Source organism: Hevea brasiliensis, chromosome 13, assembly GCF_030052815.1.
Source record: "Hevea brasiliensis isolate MT/VB/25A 57/8 chromosome 13, ASM3005281v1, whole genome shotgun sequence".
NCBI classification, from domain to species: domain Eukaryota; kingdom Viridiplantae; phylum Streptophyta; class Magnoliopsida; order Malpighiales; family Euphorbiaceae; genus Hevea; species Hevea brasiliensis.
The window spans coordinates 79,430,405-79,447,005 of NC_079505.1; the positions used below are offsets into that span (position 1 = coordinate 79,430,405).

The 16,601-nt window shown below is 32.9% G+C and overlaps 2 protein-coding genes across 9 annotated transcripts; one reads left to right on the forward strand and one right to left on the reverse strand.

Moving 5' to 3' along the window:
• Positions 1 to 9,255: 9,255 nt before the first annotated feature.
• LOC110660809 (uncharacterized) lies at positions 9,256 to 10,498 on the reverse strand. 8 transcript variants are annotated; one of them, XM_058132372.1, is made up of 3 exons: positions 9,869 to 10,498; positions 9,613 to 9,721; positions 9,256 to 9,531 (listed from the first exon to the last, which is right to left on the reverse strand). In XM_058132372.1, exon 1 carries the CDS (start codon positions 10,482 to 10,484, stop codon positions 9,927 to 9,929), a length of 558 nt encoding a protein of 185 aa, XP_057988355.1. In that variant the 5' UTR covers positions 10,485 to 10,498; the 3' UTR covers positions 9,256 to 9,531; positions 9,613 to 9,721; positions 9,869 to 9,926. The 8 variants fall into 8 exon arrangements, with proteins under 8 accessions (XP_057988355.1, XP_057988354.1, XP_057988353.1 ...); XM_058132371.1 differs by having other exon boundaries at positions 9,613 to 9,788; XM_058132370.1 differs by having other exon boundaries at positions 9,256 to 9,540; positions 9,613 to 9,788.
• A 3,268-nt stretch (positions 10,499 to 13,766) lies between these two features.
• LOC110660748 (uncharacterized) lies at positions 13,767 to 15,737 on the forward strand. Its single transcript, XM_021819162.2, has 2 exons — positions 13,767 to 14,103; positions 14,359 to 15,737. Exon 2 carries the CDS (start codon positions 14,398 to 14,400, stop codon positions 15,370 to 15,372), a length of 975 nt encoding a protein of 324 aa, XP_021674854.1. The 5' UTR covers positions 13,767 to 14,103; positions 14,359 to 14,397; the 3' UTR covers positions 15,373 to 15,737.
• Positions 15,738 to 16,601: the final 864 nt, after the last annotated feature.

A 16,601-nucleotide genomic window follows, 5' to 3' on the forward strand; every position in this document is an offset into this window, starting at 1 on the left:
CAAATTTACCTTGTGCTTATGTATGTGTTGAAGGGTGAGAAAAACAGTTGCAAATCTTGTGACAGTTGGCCTAATTAGCTCTCTTTTACCAGTAAAGCGCCGCAATATTTTCACCACACCTGGCCGAATGTAAATATATCCATTCAATGTCACTGCCCTTTTAATTGTGTTATGAATGTTGGGAATTTTCCCAATATCTTCTAGCATCAAATCTATGCAATGGGCAGCACAAGGAGTCCAATACAAATGAGGGCGCTTTGTTTCTAACAACTTCCCTAAAAGCAAAACAAATATGGTAGCATAAATATTAAAAATATTATTTACTTAAAATAAAATTAAACTATCTAATAATAGTAAGAATAAAAACTCTTAATTACCTGCAAGTGCACAATTGCTAGCATTATCTGTCACAACTTGAACCACATTAGCCTCTCCAACACGCTCCACAAATCTATTAAACAACTCATACATCTTATCACCGGTCTTTGAGTACTCTGAAGCATCAACAGATTCTAGGAAAACAATTCCCTTTGAAAAATTCACTAAGAAATTAATTAAAGTCCTTTGTTTCTTATCAGTCCAACCATCAACCATTATGGAACAATCATACTTTGCCCATTCTTCTTCATAGGACTTTAATGAATCATTCACCTCAGCAACTTCTTTATTCAATAAAGGTACCCGCACCTCATGAAAACTAGGTGCTCTCATGCCAATCCCAAATTGTCCAATAGACTCCACCATAACTTGAAAACTTGGATAATTGACGGCATGAAAAGGAATTGCTGCATTATACATCCACCGAGCTATATCCTTACATGCTTTTTTTCGCAATTCCTTTTTACATGCCTCATTAATAGTGGTTTGCTTCAACTTTGAATTTTTTTTTATCTTGCACTGCCTTTTCAACACTTTTGACAAAATAGACATCTATTGGACTCTTTGTCCTTGGCTTCTTTTGAACCTTACCACTTCCCTTTAAGCCTCTAAGAATTACCCTAACATCATCTTCATCTTCATCATGTCCAAGACTTTCAACATCCTCATAATCAGGTAGTTTATCTAAGCTCTTTGCTAAAGCCTTTTGCTGCATATACTCTTACAGCTCTTCACGCACATTTGTTGGACACTTCTTACACATTGTAGCATTTTGAAATCCTTCAACTAAATTAGTTCGGAATATCCCTCCTTTTGTAACTTTGCTACAAAAGTTCCAAACAATATCATTTTTGTTGTTTGGATTCACCAAATAAACATACTTCCATGCGAGATTTTTGTTGCTATTTTCAGTTTTAATAGCAGTTGTAGATGCTTTAATAGCAGTTGTAGATGCTTCCGATTCCATCTTTACAAAAAAAAAATAATGATAAAATAAAATAAATTAATAAAATCAAAAGAGAAAGAAATTAATAATTTAATAAGTAGCAATAACCCAACAATAACACACATACCAATTTATAATAACATATTAACATAATCTAATTATAATAATAGAAATTAATAATTTATGATAATATAAACTCTTGTAATATTTCTAGTAATTTATAATAAGACCTAATAGTAATTAGTATTTAGCAATAAAAAAATAAAATAATAAATTATTTTTAATTCAATAATAAAACTAAAAGCTAAATTAGCATAATAGCATATCCAAGTCTCGACATATATTAACATATTCACAATAAACAAAATATCAAAGTCACAAATTTATATTAAAAAAAAAAAACAGCACAGCTCAGGGTAGGGAAAGCAGAGAGCACGACAAAGAAAGGGGGAAAAAAAAAGCACAGCAACAGACCTTGGATAAAACACAACCAGAAAGAGAGAGAGAGAGCATGACAGCCCAGGAAAAAAAAAAAAAAAGAAGAAGTTGCAGTGCCATGGATGACACAGAGAAAGAGAGCAGGCAAGAGAGAGAGAGAGAGAGAGAGAGAGAAAAGAAGAAGAAGAAGAAGAAGAAGAAGAAGAAGAGAGAGAGGAAGAACGCAACAAATGAAAGAAGAAGAATAAGAAAGAGAAGAAGAAAGCAGCAAATAAAAACGTACCAGGTTTGATCTTCTTTCCCTTCTCTTCTTCTTCTTTATCTTTTCTTGGCTGCTGGAGATCTCTCCTCCTCCTCCTTCTTCTTCTCTTCTTTTTTATCTTTTCTTGGCTGCTGGAGATCTCTTATCTCTTTTTCTTCTTCTTATTCTTTTCTTCTTTTTTATCTTTTTGTTGGCTGTTGGAGAAATTTTAAAACCCTAGCTAAACTTTTATACTGCACCTTAACTTCTTGGGGTGCGCCTCGGTGCGCCTCACGCCTGGATGCGCCTCGGTGCGCCTCACGCCTGGATGCGCCTTGGTGTGCCTCAGGGAACTGATGCTCTTTTTCTGCAGTAGGGCGCACCTTTGATAACAGGTTTTCACTGAGCCACTTATTCAATGTGTCGATGCAGAATTTCCTCTTACAATTTTAAGCAACAATAGTCCCATCAATAGCATTCTATAACATATCTTTCTTATCATCGTGCAGGTTAAGAATGATCCAAAATAATGCAAGCACAACATTAGCAGGCAAGCACAGATGCCAATAAATCCAATATTTGATCTCTCAAAATCAAATTGCATATTGTACAATTCCAATCACCACTCTAACAATTCTACCAATATTCGGTGGATGTCAAGATCCACCATTTAGAGACCAGGCATTAAAAAATATACTCGAGTTAAAACCAAGTTATAGAATGATACACCAAAATGATAAATGATTTTAATTCACAATTCAATCGCAAAGACTTTGCAGGAAGGGATGCCAAGACCCTGGAATTTGACGTCTGCCTTGTCTCATGCCTAAATAGGGCAGAAATAACATGAACCAGTACGGGACCTGAATTTGTCCCAGATTCTTCTTGGGCATAGAGTGAAAGTAGAAAGCATAGAATTAAATTATGCATTTGCCATTATCATATAAATCCCCAAATAATGTTGTTTAATACCTACATCGCCATTATAAACTCCTCGCCCCACAAAACCACTTTCCACTGGCTGTGTATATAATTGCCGTTAGCATCTCCTCTTTATCCATTATAACCAAAATTCATGAAAGAAAGAGTCACTGAAGTTAAGGACTTAAAATTTTCTTTATACTTTTAAAAATAAATTCCTTAAACTCTTACATGCGTGGATTTGTCATTTTGAGGCTATTATTAGAATTATGGTTATCGAAACATATTTGTCAGAAATGCAATTGGCAATATTTGTTCATTTATATCCATACAACCACCTCCTTTTTTTTAATAAAAGAAAGAAACCTTGGGACCAAAGGGGTACTATGTGCAAAACACTCAAGTTCATTCAGTGGAACTTTGGGCTTTAGGTTGTAAGCATAGCCCTCTTCCCTCTTCCTATCATATCCCCGATTTATCGCAAATTATTTAAAACAACTCTCATCACTTACAAAGGAGTTGGCGCAAACATGTCAAAACTCTTGGTCAAAAAAATGTTTTGTTTGGCAATAGCTGGTTGTACATTTTTCCCTTCCCCGCCAACCTCCTGTTTGCTGCATTTTCTATTTTCAAAAGGCATTTGGACTGGTTTTGGGTCAGGTCCTGACACAAATCTAAAACCACCTCATTTTCCATAGGCAATTAATGGGATTCCCTGCCACAAAGAGCTAGCCTCTTCCCCATACGGGCACGGGGGCAAGGATGGGGGAGGCTATCCCAGTCATTCTCTAACCATGATATTATATTGATTAACAAACTTATTTTTTATGCACATTTTTTTCTAATAAATATTTTACTATATCAAAAATTCAAAACTGAGTTGGGTCAAAGTCCAATTAATCACCATGGAACAATGGCATCCATAACTAAGGACAAGGGACTAATCCAAAAAATCAATTTGCGAAAACGGAAAAAAAAAAAAAAAAAGAGAAGAAGGTGGGGGGGGGGGTGGGGGGTGTGTTTGTTGCGATGGGGGTGTGTGGGGTGCTTACCGAACTATCCACCTCCTTGTCAAAATCATCATCAAAAGCCCCATCCCCATCATCTGTAAGACCATGCAGATCATTAGAACACAAAGTAATCGGTTAACTCTTGTCTGCAAAATTCTACAGATGTATACCACATCAAATGATGCACAGAAAACGTAAGGCACATGGGAAAACCCCTGTGAGATCGCAAGACTAGTAAACAAGGATCGCAAAATATGGACATTATTTTGAGTTTGACATCCAATTGTCTAACTCTTTGGGGTAAAGAATCAAATAGATTATTTTATACTTCTTATATTTATAAGCTGTTAAAAGAAAATGTCCAATTTGGTGGATAAGAAATTATTTTCAAATATAGATAAACTTAAGAGCAAAAGCAGCAGTCCACCACTTGCATGGCATGGACAGCACTGGTTAGTGGTTTCAAAATTATGCACAATATTATTGTAGGGACAAACAATCTTCTCTGTAAATTAGGTTCATAAATCTGAATATGGAAAACAAGCATACACTTGAAGAGGAAAAACAGTGCAGGCAAAAGATTGATCAATTGTTTTACTGAACCGTGACCCAGTTCAAAAAAGATGATGAATCTGGACCTCCATCACTGTCTCCACCCAGAAGGAATGCATCCAAATCTAACTCAGCAAATGATAAGGCTGATGTTTTACTTTGATAGTTTGATTTCTTCATCTCTGGTTTAGAAGTTACTGTAGCTTTTGGAGGTTCCTCTACTTCATTATCTTTTACTTGCTCTGCAGGTTTCTACATTTCCTCATCCATGTACTCTTTCTCACAGCTAAATGCAAGTATAACATTGCATTAGAGGTGCTTTATGTGAACTATTTTTAACCTAGGACGTACGAACAATTGCAGAGTTGAGTTGACAGAGCTGCCCCAAAACAGCATAACTAAAAAATCCGATGGATGGATGGAAACATTTCAGGTTGTTCCTAGCATGGGCCAAGAAGACATTATGCAACAACTGTAGCCAAAATTTTGATGGTTGCCCACGGGACATACTATAATTCCTATTAGCAGAATTTAAGTTTCATAGCCACACGAAAGAGGAAATTTTGTTGGGCATAACATTTTGCCTTCCATGTAAGAAAAAAATGAATATTTGCAAGTAACTAGACAAGCAGAGATCCAATTCAAGAGGCAAGTCACTTACGGTGCAACATGATTGTTCACTAGAATAAAATATATCCTCCAGAATTTTCTTTCTTTCATAATGCATGGACACAACTCGTATCTCAACTTTGATATTTCTATAATGAATACTAGCAAGGAGAATAAGGTTTGTAATTGTATGTGAAACAAGTAATATAGTGAGAGTGTTGTGTGGTAGTTGAATAGTTGCAAAGATGTTATAGCTTTTTAGGAGAAAGTCAAACAATTACAGTAGTTAGGAGTGTATAAATAGAGTATATCTATATTAGAATAGGCTATTCCAAGAATCAATAAACAATAATATTTTTCTCTTATCTCTGAATATTCTCCTCTTCTCATCCAATTTATTTCTTTTCTCATCCAATCTATCTCTTTTCTCATCTATTTTTCTCTCTTTCTCTTCCTATTCCTCTGTTTCACTAAGTGTGCGGGCTGTTATGTAACAAATTTGTAATCAGAGTCTTGATCTAAGCTGGGTTTGCTTCCAATACTTTTTGTTGGAGTCCCAACTTTGGGCAGATTAACGGGAGTCTTCCAGAATTCCAAGTTTTTCTCTGCTCTTCTCTCTTTCTTTCTTCTTTCCCTCTATTCCTTCTTTTGTTCTTCCTCTCTCCTTGAAATTTCTTCCCTTTCTCACCTCACCTCAATTTCTTCTTCTTTCTTTCTTTCTTTGTTTCTTGAAATTCTTGAATTAAATTCTTTCTTCTTCTGTTACTTTCTAGTTATTTCTTCTATTCCCTTCTTTAATTTCTTATTTCTAGCATTTCAAGAAACCTGGTTTTTGAAATTCTTAAAAATTTTCTTCCTCTCCCTTATTCTTCTCTCTTGTGAGCTGCCTTATTCCCTTTTCTCTTCTATCAAATTCTTCTCAATTTCCCTATTTTCAATTTCTGCCCTATAAAGGTTTCAAAATCAAGACCTATTTTGTCAAATTCAAGAAACATCTAAAATTAAAAAAAAAAAAATCTTTCCTTTCTCTCAATCTTTCTTCCTTTTCTATAAAATATTTTCTTTCTATTTCTGTAATTTCTTCTCTATTCTTCTTTTCACAATTTTTCTTCTTCCTTTCTCTGTGATTTTCATTCAATTCCAGTATCAATTCCTTATCCGTGCTTAGGTCTGATTTCCTTTACTATTTTTCTACCTCAAATTTTCTTGGAAGTAAAATACAATCAGAGCATCAAATCATGGGAGTACAATCTAGGGAACAAAAGGATCTTAAGGGAATGCTAGAAATTTTTGAAAGAAGAGTGGCAAAAAGCTTAGAAGAGTTGTATCAAAAATGGAAAAAATTAGATAAGTTGTTAGAAGAGCAAATAACAAGGAGTGAGAAATTGTTTCAAGAGGCACAATCCACAAGTCAATTTCAAGATTTGGAGCTGAGATCCCAAATTCCAAGGGGTTTTACAAAAAATGGAAAGAAAATAGAAAATGTTGTAGTATTTACTAATGAAGATGCATTGGAATTGTCTCTTGCACAAGGAGGAAGAACATTATAACATCTGGAGCAAGACTTTCTTCCTCGTATGTCTAATATAAGTGAGGTTTTTGAGGAGGAGAATGAGAAGATACATAAGACAACAATCATGGAACTTAAGTTTATAAGGGTGATGACAAGGAATTGGGAAAGACCAAGGAGAGTGCTGCTAAGAAGGAGACTGTCTTCCTTGATGACAAGATTCATGGGGATGGAGATGTGAAGAAGCCGATTCAAAAGGAGGAGCAAAATTTTCAAATTCTTGAAGATTCCATTCAGCAAAGTTTTGAGAATGATGTTAATGGTGCAAATGATGAGAATACTCAAGGTTTTGAGAATGATAACATTGCTGAAGCCTCTAGTACAGTGCATATGAGGCAATTAGACTATGCAATAGGGAGAATAGGAGCTGAATATGAAATGGAATTCCTTTGCTCAATGACACAAAGGATGATTTTGCCTCAGTTAGGAATGGAAGAAGTGTTGGAAGCTGCACAATCTAGAGTCCAAAAACCTAAAATTTCTTAGAGCAATGGGAATGGACGGAGCTTACTAATTCAAGAGAACCATGATTGTGAGTTTTACTATTGTGAGTTCCTAATGTCTATAAAAGAAAAATGGGAAACGTCAAGAAGGCTGAAGAAGAAGAAATTAATTTTGAAGAACATTGCATCTGTAATTCTTAAACAAGATATATTTGAAAGATGGAGAAGACAAAGAAAGAAAGACTACTATGACGAAGGAAACGGATTGACATTTTGGTGAGAAAAATCAATAATTTCAGTGTCGCAGCCTCCCTTATTCATTCTTGAGGACAGGAATGATTTCAAAGAGTGGGGAATGTAATGAATACTAGTAAGGAGAATAAGGTTTGTAATTGTATGTGGAATGAGTAAAATAGTGAGGGTGGTGTATGGTAGTTGAGTAGTTGTAAAGATGTTACAGCTTTTTAGAAAGTTAAAGCAGTTACAGTAGTTAAGAGTGTATAAATGGAGTATATCTATATTAGAATAGGCTATTCCAAGAATCAATAAACAAGAATACTTTTCTCTCATCTCTGAATATTCTTTTCTCTCCTCATCCAATATCTCTCTTTTCTCATCTATTTCTCTCTCTTTCTCTTCCTATTCCTCTGTTTCACTAAGTGAGCAGGTTGTTATGTAACAATTTTCTACAACAAAGTACAAAAGAAGGTTATAGTTATGACTTCAGGGGATTGTAAACAACCAACAAAAATGAAACCATATTTTCAAACAATACAGTCATAAAAAGCCAAAGGTCATTAGTGTGACTTTGGTTTTTAATACAAAAAAATATATTATCATGTCTTAATGTTTGATTCATTCAAAAGAACCTAGAGATAAAATAATCATACAACAACAACAATAACTAAGCCTTAATCCCGAACTAGTTGGGATTGGCTATATGGAGGTAAAACAATCATGAGGCACAAAAATAACAAATATGGATAAGCTTCTTCACAAAGGTCCATAAAACCTCCACAAATTACACAGAGCAATGGATTTGCTGGAAGTGATAGCCTTACCATCTTCTCAATCATCTGAATTAATGTCTATCCTTCAAATATATATACCACATACCAAATTTCAACTGAAAAAACTGTTCAATAAATGACTGATCCTAACTCACCACCTTGTAGTCCAATGGCTTTTACAATTTTTCCTCATTTTTAAGTAAGCCACATTTTTCTGATGGATTATAACATTTGCATTGTTAGGGAATATTAACATAATTCCTTCCAATTATTTTTCTGTGATTAAAACCTCGCAAACCATCAGTATATATTTCCTTAGGGCTCCATTAAACTTTATCTACAATCTTTCAGATCTATTTTAATTGTTTTGGAAAATTTTGCAATGAGGGTCTCCTCCTGATTTTATGCAAGTTGAGACCAGCAATAGAGAGTTGAATAAATGCTAAAAAAGAAAGGATAAAGTCAGGAATGAGTGAATCTTCACTTTGGGATGTGGTGGGAGTTACAATGACTTGGAATGAGAGGAAAGTTTGTTGGTTGATACGGTCTGCTTATGACTGATATAAAAATGATAAGATAATAATGGGATGGGTAGAGGTGAAGAAAAAACTAGTGCTTCAGCTCAACAAAAAGGGTCAAATATGAATAAAGTAACTGGCAGCATGGTAATGAATATAACTGGGATAGAATATGAGATTCAAAAACATAAAGGACGTTTTCTAAGATTATCCTCTCCTTCACCACTTTGCACCAGTGATTCCATCTTTTATCCCATGGCTAGGTGTATAACAGACAGCAATGACTTGCTATGGGATTTGATTTGGTGCTGAGTATTTTTAATAGCCAAGCAAGCAGGTACAGACCACCACTAATCCAGTAGTCCCATTTTAACACTTCATTACAGCTAAAAGCCACATGCTAAAAAATGGTGGTAGCACTTCAACAAAACGACATGATCAGATGAAACCACAAGACCAATATAACAATAACAAATGTAAGGTACAATTAAAGAAAAAAAAAAATTCATTTCCAAGCCCAAGCATCATTCAAGAAAATCAGCAAACACCAAAATAATGGTAGTCAGTTGTCACATAGTGGATTTCATATCTAACAGAAAGATATCTATAATCAGAGAACTTCTTTAAGCTCCTCAGAGTTTCCTTCATTAAGCAACCAATTGCGTGTTTCAAATATGACTTTTTTCTCCTTTCAACAATTTAATATTTTTAAGGTTCAATATGTATAATTCATAAAATTCAATTGCAGTTATGGGATTACAACATCCGTAATATGTGTAACAAGAAAGGAAGCAACCTTGACTGTTGATACTTGATAGAACGAGGTGGCCATGCTTTTCTTGCCACTGTGTAAGATCCTGCCTCATATTTGACACCATAGGCACGTCAGACATCTCTGAGTCATCTACAACATATCAAACAATCATCCAATTTGACAACCAAAATGCTTAAAACTATATAAAAAGATGTCAATTACATTGATTGTGTGATGTGAAACTTTCCAATGCAGCCAACAACAATAGAGGACAGTACGCAAGGGTCTCAAGGTCACACTTAGCCAAATTGAAAACAAGAAAATAAAGTTCCTGCATTTCCTCAATAAACAAAAAGCACCATCATGTAGCATTAGAAGTCCCAAATTCTTTTCATTTCCTGCACTTTCTTAGCAACCAAACAAATAAATGAATAAAGATTTAAAAAAAAAAGAGGAAAAGAAAAATCATGTAGAGTACCTTGCAATGGAAAGTCTTAAAATGTGCTCATAGTAATTTCATTCACGAACTCTCTCCTCTATAACACCAAACCTCTCGAGCTCTTCTCCTTGTCGTCTAGCTGCGACTCCACAGCTGGGACCGTGCGAGCGAGTAGAGAGGATGGCGTGATCCCCTCGGGTAGAGACTTGATCTGGTCAGCTCTCTTGATGACTTGGGTCTTGATCTGGTAGGCTCGCTTGGACTTCTCGGCAGTGATCTCCTTTAAACGCTTAGCCGTCTCGGATAAGATGTCGGATAACTTGGATGAACCGATTGTAATCTCCTGTGAGCGTTTGGAGGCCTCAGAGGCGATATCCTTGAAGCGCTTAGCCGTTTCAGAAACGATGTCGGAGATCTTGGAAGAACCAATTGTGAGCTCTTGCGATCGCTTGGCAGCATCCTTGGTTAGCTCCTGAGAAGACTTGGTGGCGTCCTCCGCGATGGACCGAGCTTTACGCCAGAAGTCCATTGATGAATGTGAATTTCCGAGTTTGCTCACAATGCTATAATTCCTTTTCTTCTTCTGCACTTTTTTGCCCCTTCTGTTTAACGTGACGAGTGAAGAAGACGAGGGAATGATACTCCAAGTTCCCATTTTTATAGTTTATTAAATTTTTTTAGAAGTTGTAATTTAAATATAAAAATTATGAAGTTTAATTTTTTATTTTAAATTAAATTGAATTTAACTTAAAGCTTTTTATTAATTTTAAAAAAATTATGCTTTACCTAAATTAAATTTTTTCAATTAAAATTGAGTTTCTTTTAAGAATTTATTATAATAAATGAAAATTATCTTTTATTGTTACTTTATTTTATATAGAGTATAATTATTTTTTTATAAAAAATAAAATAATTTTATATAAATTTATAATCTATCTTATTAAATTTTTTAAAAAACTTATTTTTTATAAAATAATTAATTATAAAAAATTAATTAATTAATTAAACAAAAATATAAAATTTTTTCTTGTAAAGAAACGCATATAATATTTTTTAAAAATTTATTACTATAATTTTTTAATAAAATTTATCATACATCATTTATCTCTTATATTTTTTTTAAAAAATATTATATATGCTTCTTTTTATTTAAGAAATTTTATTTTTCTAAATTAATAAAATTTTTGTAATTAATTAATTTAAAAAAAATTTACAAATACCTAATAAAATGAGTGTCAAACTTATATAAAATTATCTTATTTTTTATAATAAAATAATTATATTTTATATAAAATTAAGTAATTATAAAATTTTTTAAATAAAAAATTAATTAAAAATATCAATAAAATGGATATCCTAACACCTCTCCCTCGGTCCAAGTTTTTAGAGAAGTTTTCTCTATTTCTTATTCCCTTTTGGTTCTAGAGTTTTAGATCTTTGGATTAGCTGTTGAATATGGTTTGTTGGTTGATATATATTATCATTTTGTGATAAGCGATTGATGATAGCTATTTTATATTAAGTGTTTGGTAAAATTATATTTAGCTGTTGCTGTTAATATGTGAAATTACTAATAAGGGTATATATTATATAATTTATTTTATTATTTAAATAAATATAAAATTATAAATTTATTATATTATATTATTTATTTTATTATTAAATTAAATATATAATTATTAATCTTTTATATTATATAATTTATTTTAGTATTGAAATAAGAAAAATAATTATTTTTTTAAGATAATTAAATAATTTTAAAAATATAGATAAAATAATAAAATAATTATTATTGTTGATAGAAAAATTTATAATTAATTTTAAGTTTTTGGATATAAATAAATATTTTATATTTTATGTTATTAATAAAAAATATTTTAACAAAGTTGAAATACGTTAATTAAAATTATAAATAAAAAAATAAAAATATTAATAATATTAATTTTCAAATTAAATAAAAAAAGATAATATTGTAAAAATAAAAAATAAAATTATAATATTATATCACGCTATATCCTCTATTTTTTTAAACATGTCAAACACCACAATTTAACTATTTGAGTGTCTATCAGCTATCAGCTACATCCAACAGGTAAATCAAACACCCCCTTAGATCATTACTTTACTACTCGTCGGCCTTCCTTTGCCTCTTCTAGCAGATGAAGGCCAATTATCGTCTTTAACCTAACTGTGGATTCCTCCCCACGCTGCGGAGTGTAAATAGTATTTTTTGACTTGACTTTGCGGCTGAATTTACGTGGTTAAACTCAATAAGGGATGGCATTGCAGATTTTCTTAGGAAATTTCATTTCTTTTTCAACTCAATTCTCGTGAGTGCATTTTTGCCATGATTTTCACATTATCATTGACATTTCTTGTGGAGATCTATCTTTTCAATGTCAGCTTGCAAAGCTTCATGTTTTTTAAATCTATTCGTACATGAAACTAGCAGTTAGAGCCTTCAGTTCTTGCAGCGCCTCCAAATCTTGCTTTGGCTGTCGCAAATCGATAAGAGCAGCGAGAACTACTTAGCTGTTGCTCCTTACTTCATACTGTTCACACCATGCTCCATTAACAAAATTGAAGATTATAGAGTTTTGAAGGAGTGAAGAGCAGCTTTTGGTTTCGATTTTAGTTTTGAATCTGGTTAGTAAATTGATGATTTTAGTTTTGGGTTTGCTTGGTTGATGAATTGAAGACGGGTAGATTGACGTTACGCTTTGGGGAAAAAAATCTTCCCTTTTTATTTTAAAAAAATAAATATAAAATTTTAATAATTTTATTTATTTAAATTATTGAAATATTAATTTAGTGATTAATTTTTTATCTAATTTAATATTTAAAATTAATTTTACCACGAAAATAAATTAAATATTAAATCTAAAAATTTAATTTATTATGACAAAAATTAATCTCTATTTATTTTATCTTATATAGTCAAAACTTTTAATTATTATTTTGTTATAACAATTATAAATTATTATTATTTTAAAATATTAATTAATCAAAAAATATTTTTACACACACTTAAATTTTAAAAGCATAAATTTAGTTTTCCATAATAATTTAATTTTTCAACTCTCAAACCTTAAATTATATTCTTAAAAGTTAAGATCTTAATTAACTATTAAAAAAATAAATGTAATAAATATTGAATGTGATTATGATTTATTGAGACAGATCTATAGACATTCTTTATTAAGATTTTTTTATTATTTAAAATTAATAAAATATATAATTTATAAAAAATAAAAATATATAATTTATAAATTTTTATTAATCATGTGACTTTTTAAATTTTGATTCATTTAATGTTTAATTTTATAACACCTTAATTAAAGATTTAAATTTTTTATTTACTTAGCTAATATTAGATTTTAATGATGAGCTATTTTAATCACTAACTTATCTGTATATATATGTATTTTATCTCGAATAAAAAAAAATAAAATTTGAACTCTGAAATTAATTAATAATGTTAGAATTAAAAAATTTAAAATTTTAATTTTAATCAAAATAAAATAAAAAAGAAAAAGACGATTTGGAATATTTTATTCAGCCCACCACATTTAACATTTTGGGCCCGTGGTCGCGCACTTTGCTTTTAAAATTCCGGTGGCCACTCCCTTGTCCCTACAAAGTTCCAGAACCTATTACTTATTGGCTATATTGCAAGAGCCAAGAGAATTAATCATCATGACTTGCTTCTACAACGTTCAACATGTCTAATTTTTTGCTAGAAACAAACTTGTTCAGGAATATCTTACGGGACTTCTCTGCAATTTTAAATTCCCATCAAACTCTCAAAGGACTCACAGAAAAATTGAGCCCATTGTCTCCAAGAAAGCATCTTTAACCCACAAAAGATTAGTATTTAAAAAATCACCAATTCCCATTTATCTCATTACGCGTGGACTGAGTCTCCATGTGGCCACATGTCGAGCGGATGGCATGATAAGAAGTACACTCTAGCGTAATTTAAGTGTATGTAATCTTTTTTCTGGTGGATTGCTCAGGACGGGGAAGATAACTTTCCAATTTGACTCTTTTATATTTCAAAATCTGTCTCTATCTGTGTCCTTGTCTAATCTAAATCTATGTCGCACACGGACAAGAAGCCAAGCCTTCCTGTAGTTTTGCCTTCAGAATGAAACCAAACACACTTCCAGATAGAGTTGGTGTGAATTTTTTCTTAAAAGCCTAATTCATCAACACTCCTCTTTGGGAAGCAGGGAAAAATTCTAACTTTAGTGGAGCTCCTTCTCTCTTACAAGGTTCCTAACTTAACTTTGCTTTTTTCTGTTTCTGGGTAGTGTTGATTTTTATTTTTATTTTTTCCTTTGCAGTATTTTTATGTTAAATATGGCTCTGGTTTTAATTTATGATAATTTTTTGCATATGCATTGATGAAGCTTTTATGGTTTGCTTTGGATAGATTCTATCTGGGTTTTGTTCTTTTATTTCAGTTATGCAGTTACGTTGTTTAATTGCGTGATTCTGATTTGTTATTCCTGGCTTTGTGTTTTTAGGATTTTCTTCAGGATTTGAGTTACAGGTATTTGTGGGAAATGTTAGTTCTAAGTATGAATTCAAAAAGGCAGAGACGCCCAAATGTTAGGTTGGGGGAAATAGGGGATGTTCCTGCAGCTTTTGCATGTGGGTTCTCTCAGAAAACCAAGGAAAATTTAGGGCTCAACAGTTATGAAAATGATGTGCTGAACCCTAATAATACTGCACACAGTGACTTGTATGGGTTTACTATGCAAACTTCTCCTGAGTTTGTAGTTTTGGGCCCTGGTGTTTCTCCAAGGATTCCAGCTGATTTGCAGCAGAACAGAGAGAATAAGAATCCGAACTCTTCAAAATCAGCTTTTGAATTAGTGAATTCAGATGAAATTGATATGACCAAGCTCAAATTGAATTTTGGTACCATAACCAGGAAATGTAGGGTCATGAAGCGGCGAGGCCGTGGCATCAAAGGGACTAGCAATGTTTTTGGCAGTATTTGGAGTTCTAAACTTAAACCCCAATTTAGTAATGAAGATAGTAAGGAATGCAGTGTAAAGGATTTTGTGAGGTTTACTTCAGATGAATGCAATGAATATTACCCTGATAATGGCTTTAAGGACTTGTCAGATCACGAAACACCAGCTACAAGTAAAGAGGCTTATGAGTTTGATATGGATGGACCTGCTTATGATACAAGACAACATAGGAACCCCAATGAGTTTTGGCAGGGGGATACTAGTAATGAAGGGAATAATGCATCTCCTGCATCTAATAATACGTGGGATGAGATGAAATCTGGGGGTTGTGATGTAAATACTGTCACAAGATGGTTGGAGGATCAAGGATTTGGTAAATATGCTGGTGTATTTGAAATGCATGAAGTGGATGAGGAAGCTTTGCCACTGCTTACACTTGAAGATCTCAAAGAGATTGGTGTATTTGCTGTTGGGCCTCGAAGGAAGCTCTACACTGCAATACAGCAGCTGAGAAAAGGAGGCATTTCTACTTGCCAAAATATTCAAATGAAGATGTAGGTAATCGTTCTTGGTATTACCAGCTCCCTTGTGCAGAAAAACGTCAAAGGTGTATATGCAAGTCTTTTTGGGACTCCTAACATGTTTCTTCTTTTTTCTCTTTGTTATTTCTGTTGATAAGTTAACATTGCCTGGTTTATACTTTTTCCCTATGGCTGTTTTGTAAATAAATCTTTTGCTCCTTATGTGTCCCCAACTCCTATGACATGCTGACTTGTTATTATAAACTAAGCATGCGATTATCAGTGGTTTGCTGCGACAGAAGTTTGTCTGGTGGTAAACAGCAAAAGGCTTTTGTAAGAGTTAGACTCTGTATTTAGTTGCTGGTTATCAATAACCAACACTGGAAGTATTTCTATTTGTTATTTTCTTTTGTTTGAATGGATAAAACAGTCTGCATATGACTCCCCTAGAATTAAGTAATGGCCATATTTGGACCCGTACTTCCCGGAGGAAGATAGCATTGGACCATGATGAGATATATCAGTATCTGCAAGCTCTTATTTGAATTTCTAGGTTGATGCGTATTACTGATGCCATGTACGGATGTACTCAACAAATGTTGGACAAAAACTCTCCTCTTTATAGTGGTCGACTACTAACTTCAATTTATATTTAAAAAAGATTTTTCAGGCTGTTTACTTGAGAAAGTTTATTCGTTTTGGAACATAGTGGAGAAAAAGGATCCATTGAATTGATGCCAACTAATTAGGATTGAGATTTAGTTAAAAATATCTGTTACTTGAATGCCCAAAGTAGCACGGCTGTAAGCTTGTGCATTTTAACATGTTAGTGGTGCTTCAAAATAGTTCATCAATGAAGAAAACTACGCTTGTGAGTCTGGATTAAATGCCTTTTCTGATACAAGTCTGGATTCTACTAGAAAATGTCCTGTCGATAAGAATGAAAATTCCAAATTCCTGACAGTGTTTGAGAGAAGAGGGGCGGACGGCTGAATCCTGCATTTCCCTTTCTGCTGCCTCTCTTCTTTTGTACTTGCTTTCATTATTATATTCCTACAAGTGTAACTTCATTGAATTCCTGGCCATTTTATTGATTTGTTCTGTGATATTCTCCATCAGAATTACGTGGGAAAGAAATACTGATTATTCTGCGTAAGCCTTGCATTTCTATGTGCGAGATAAATTTCAGGTCTTGAAATTCTATGCCATTTGCATATCAGAAAGCATTTTATATAGCTGTATGTTGTGTTGGTGAAAGACATGATT

Bases quoted from the DNA above. Each gene is read 5' to 3' on its own strand.
- LOC110660809 (XM_058132373.1), bottom strand. From the start codon at position 10,484: ATGGGAACTTGGAGTATCATTCCCTCGTCTTCTTCACTCGTCACGTTA.
- LOC110660748 (XM_021819162.2), top strand. From the start codon at position 14,398: ATGTTAGTTCTAAGTATGAATTCAAAAAGGCAGAGACGCCCAAATGTT.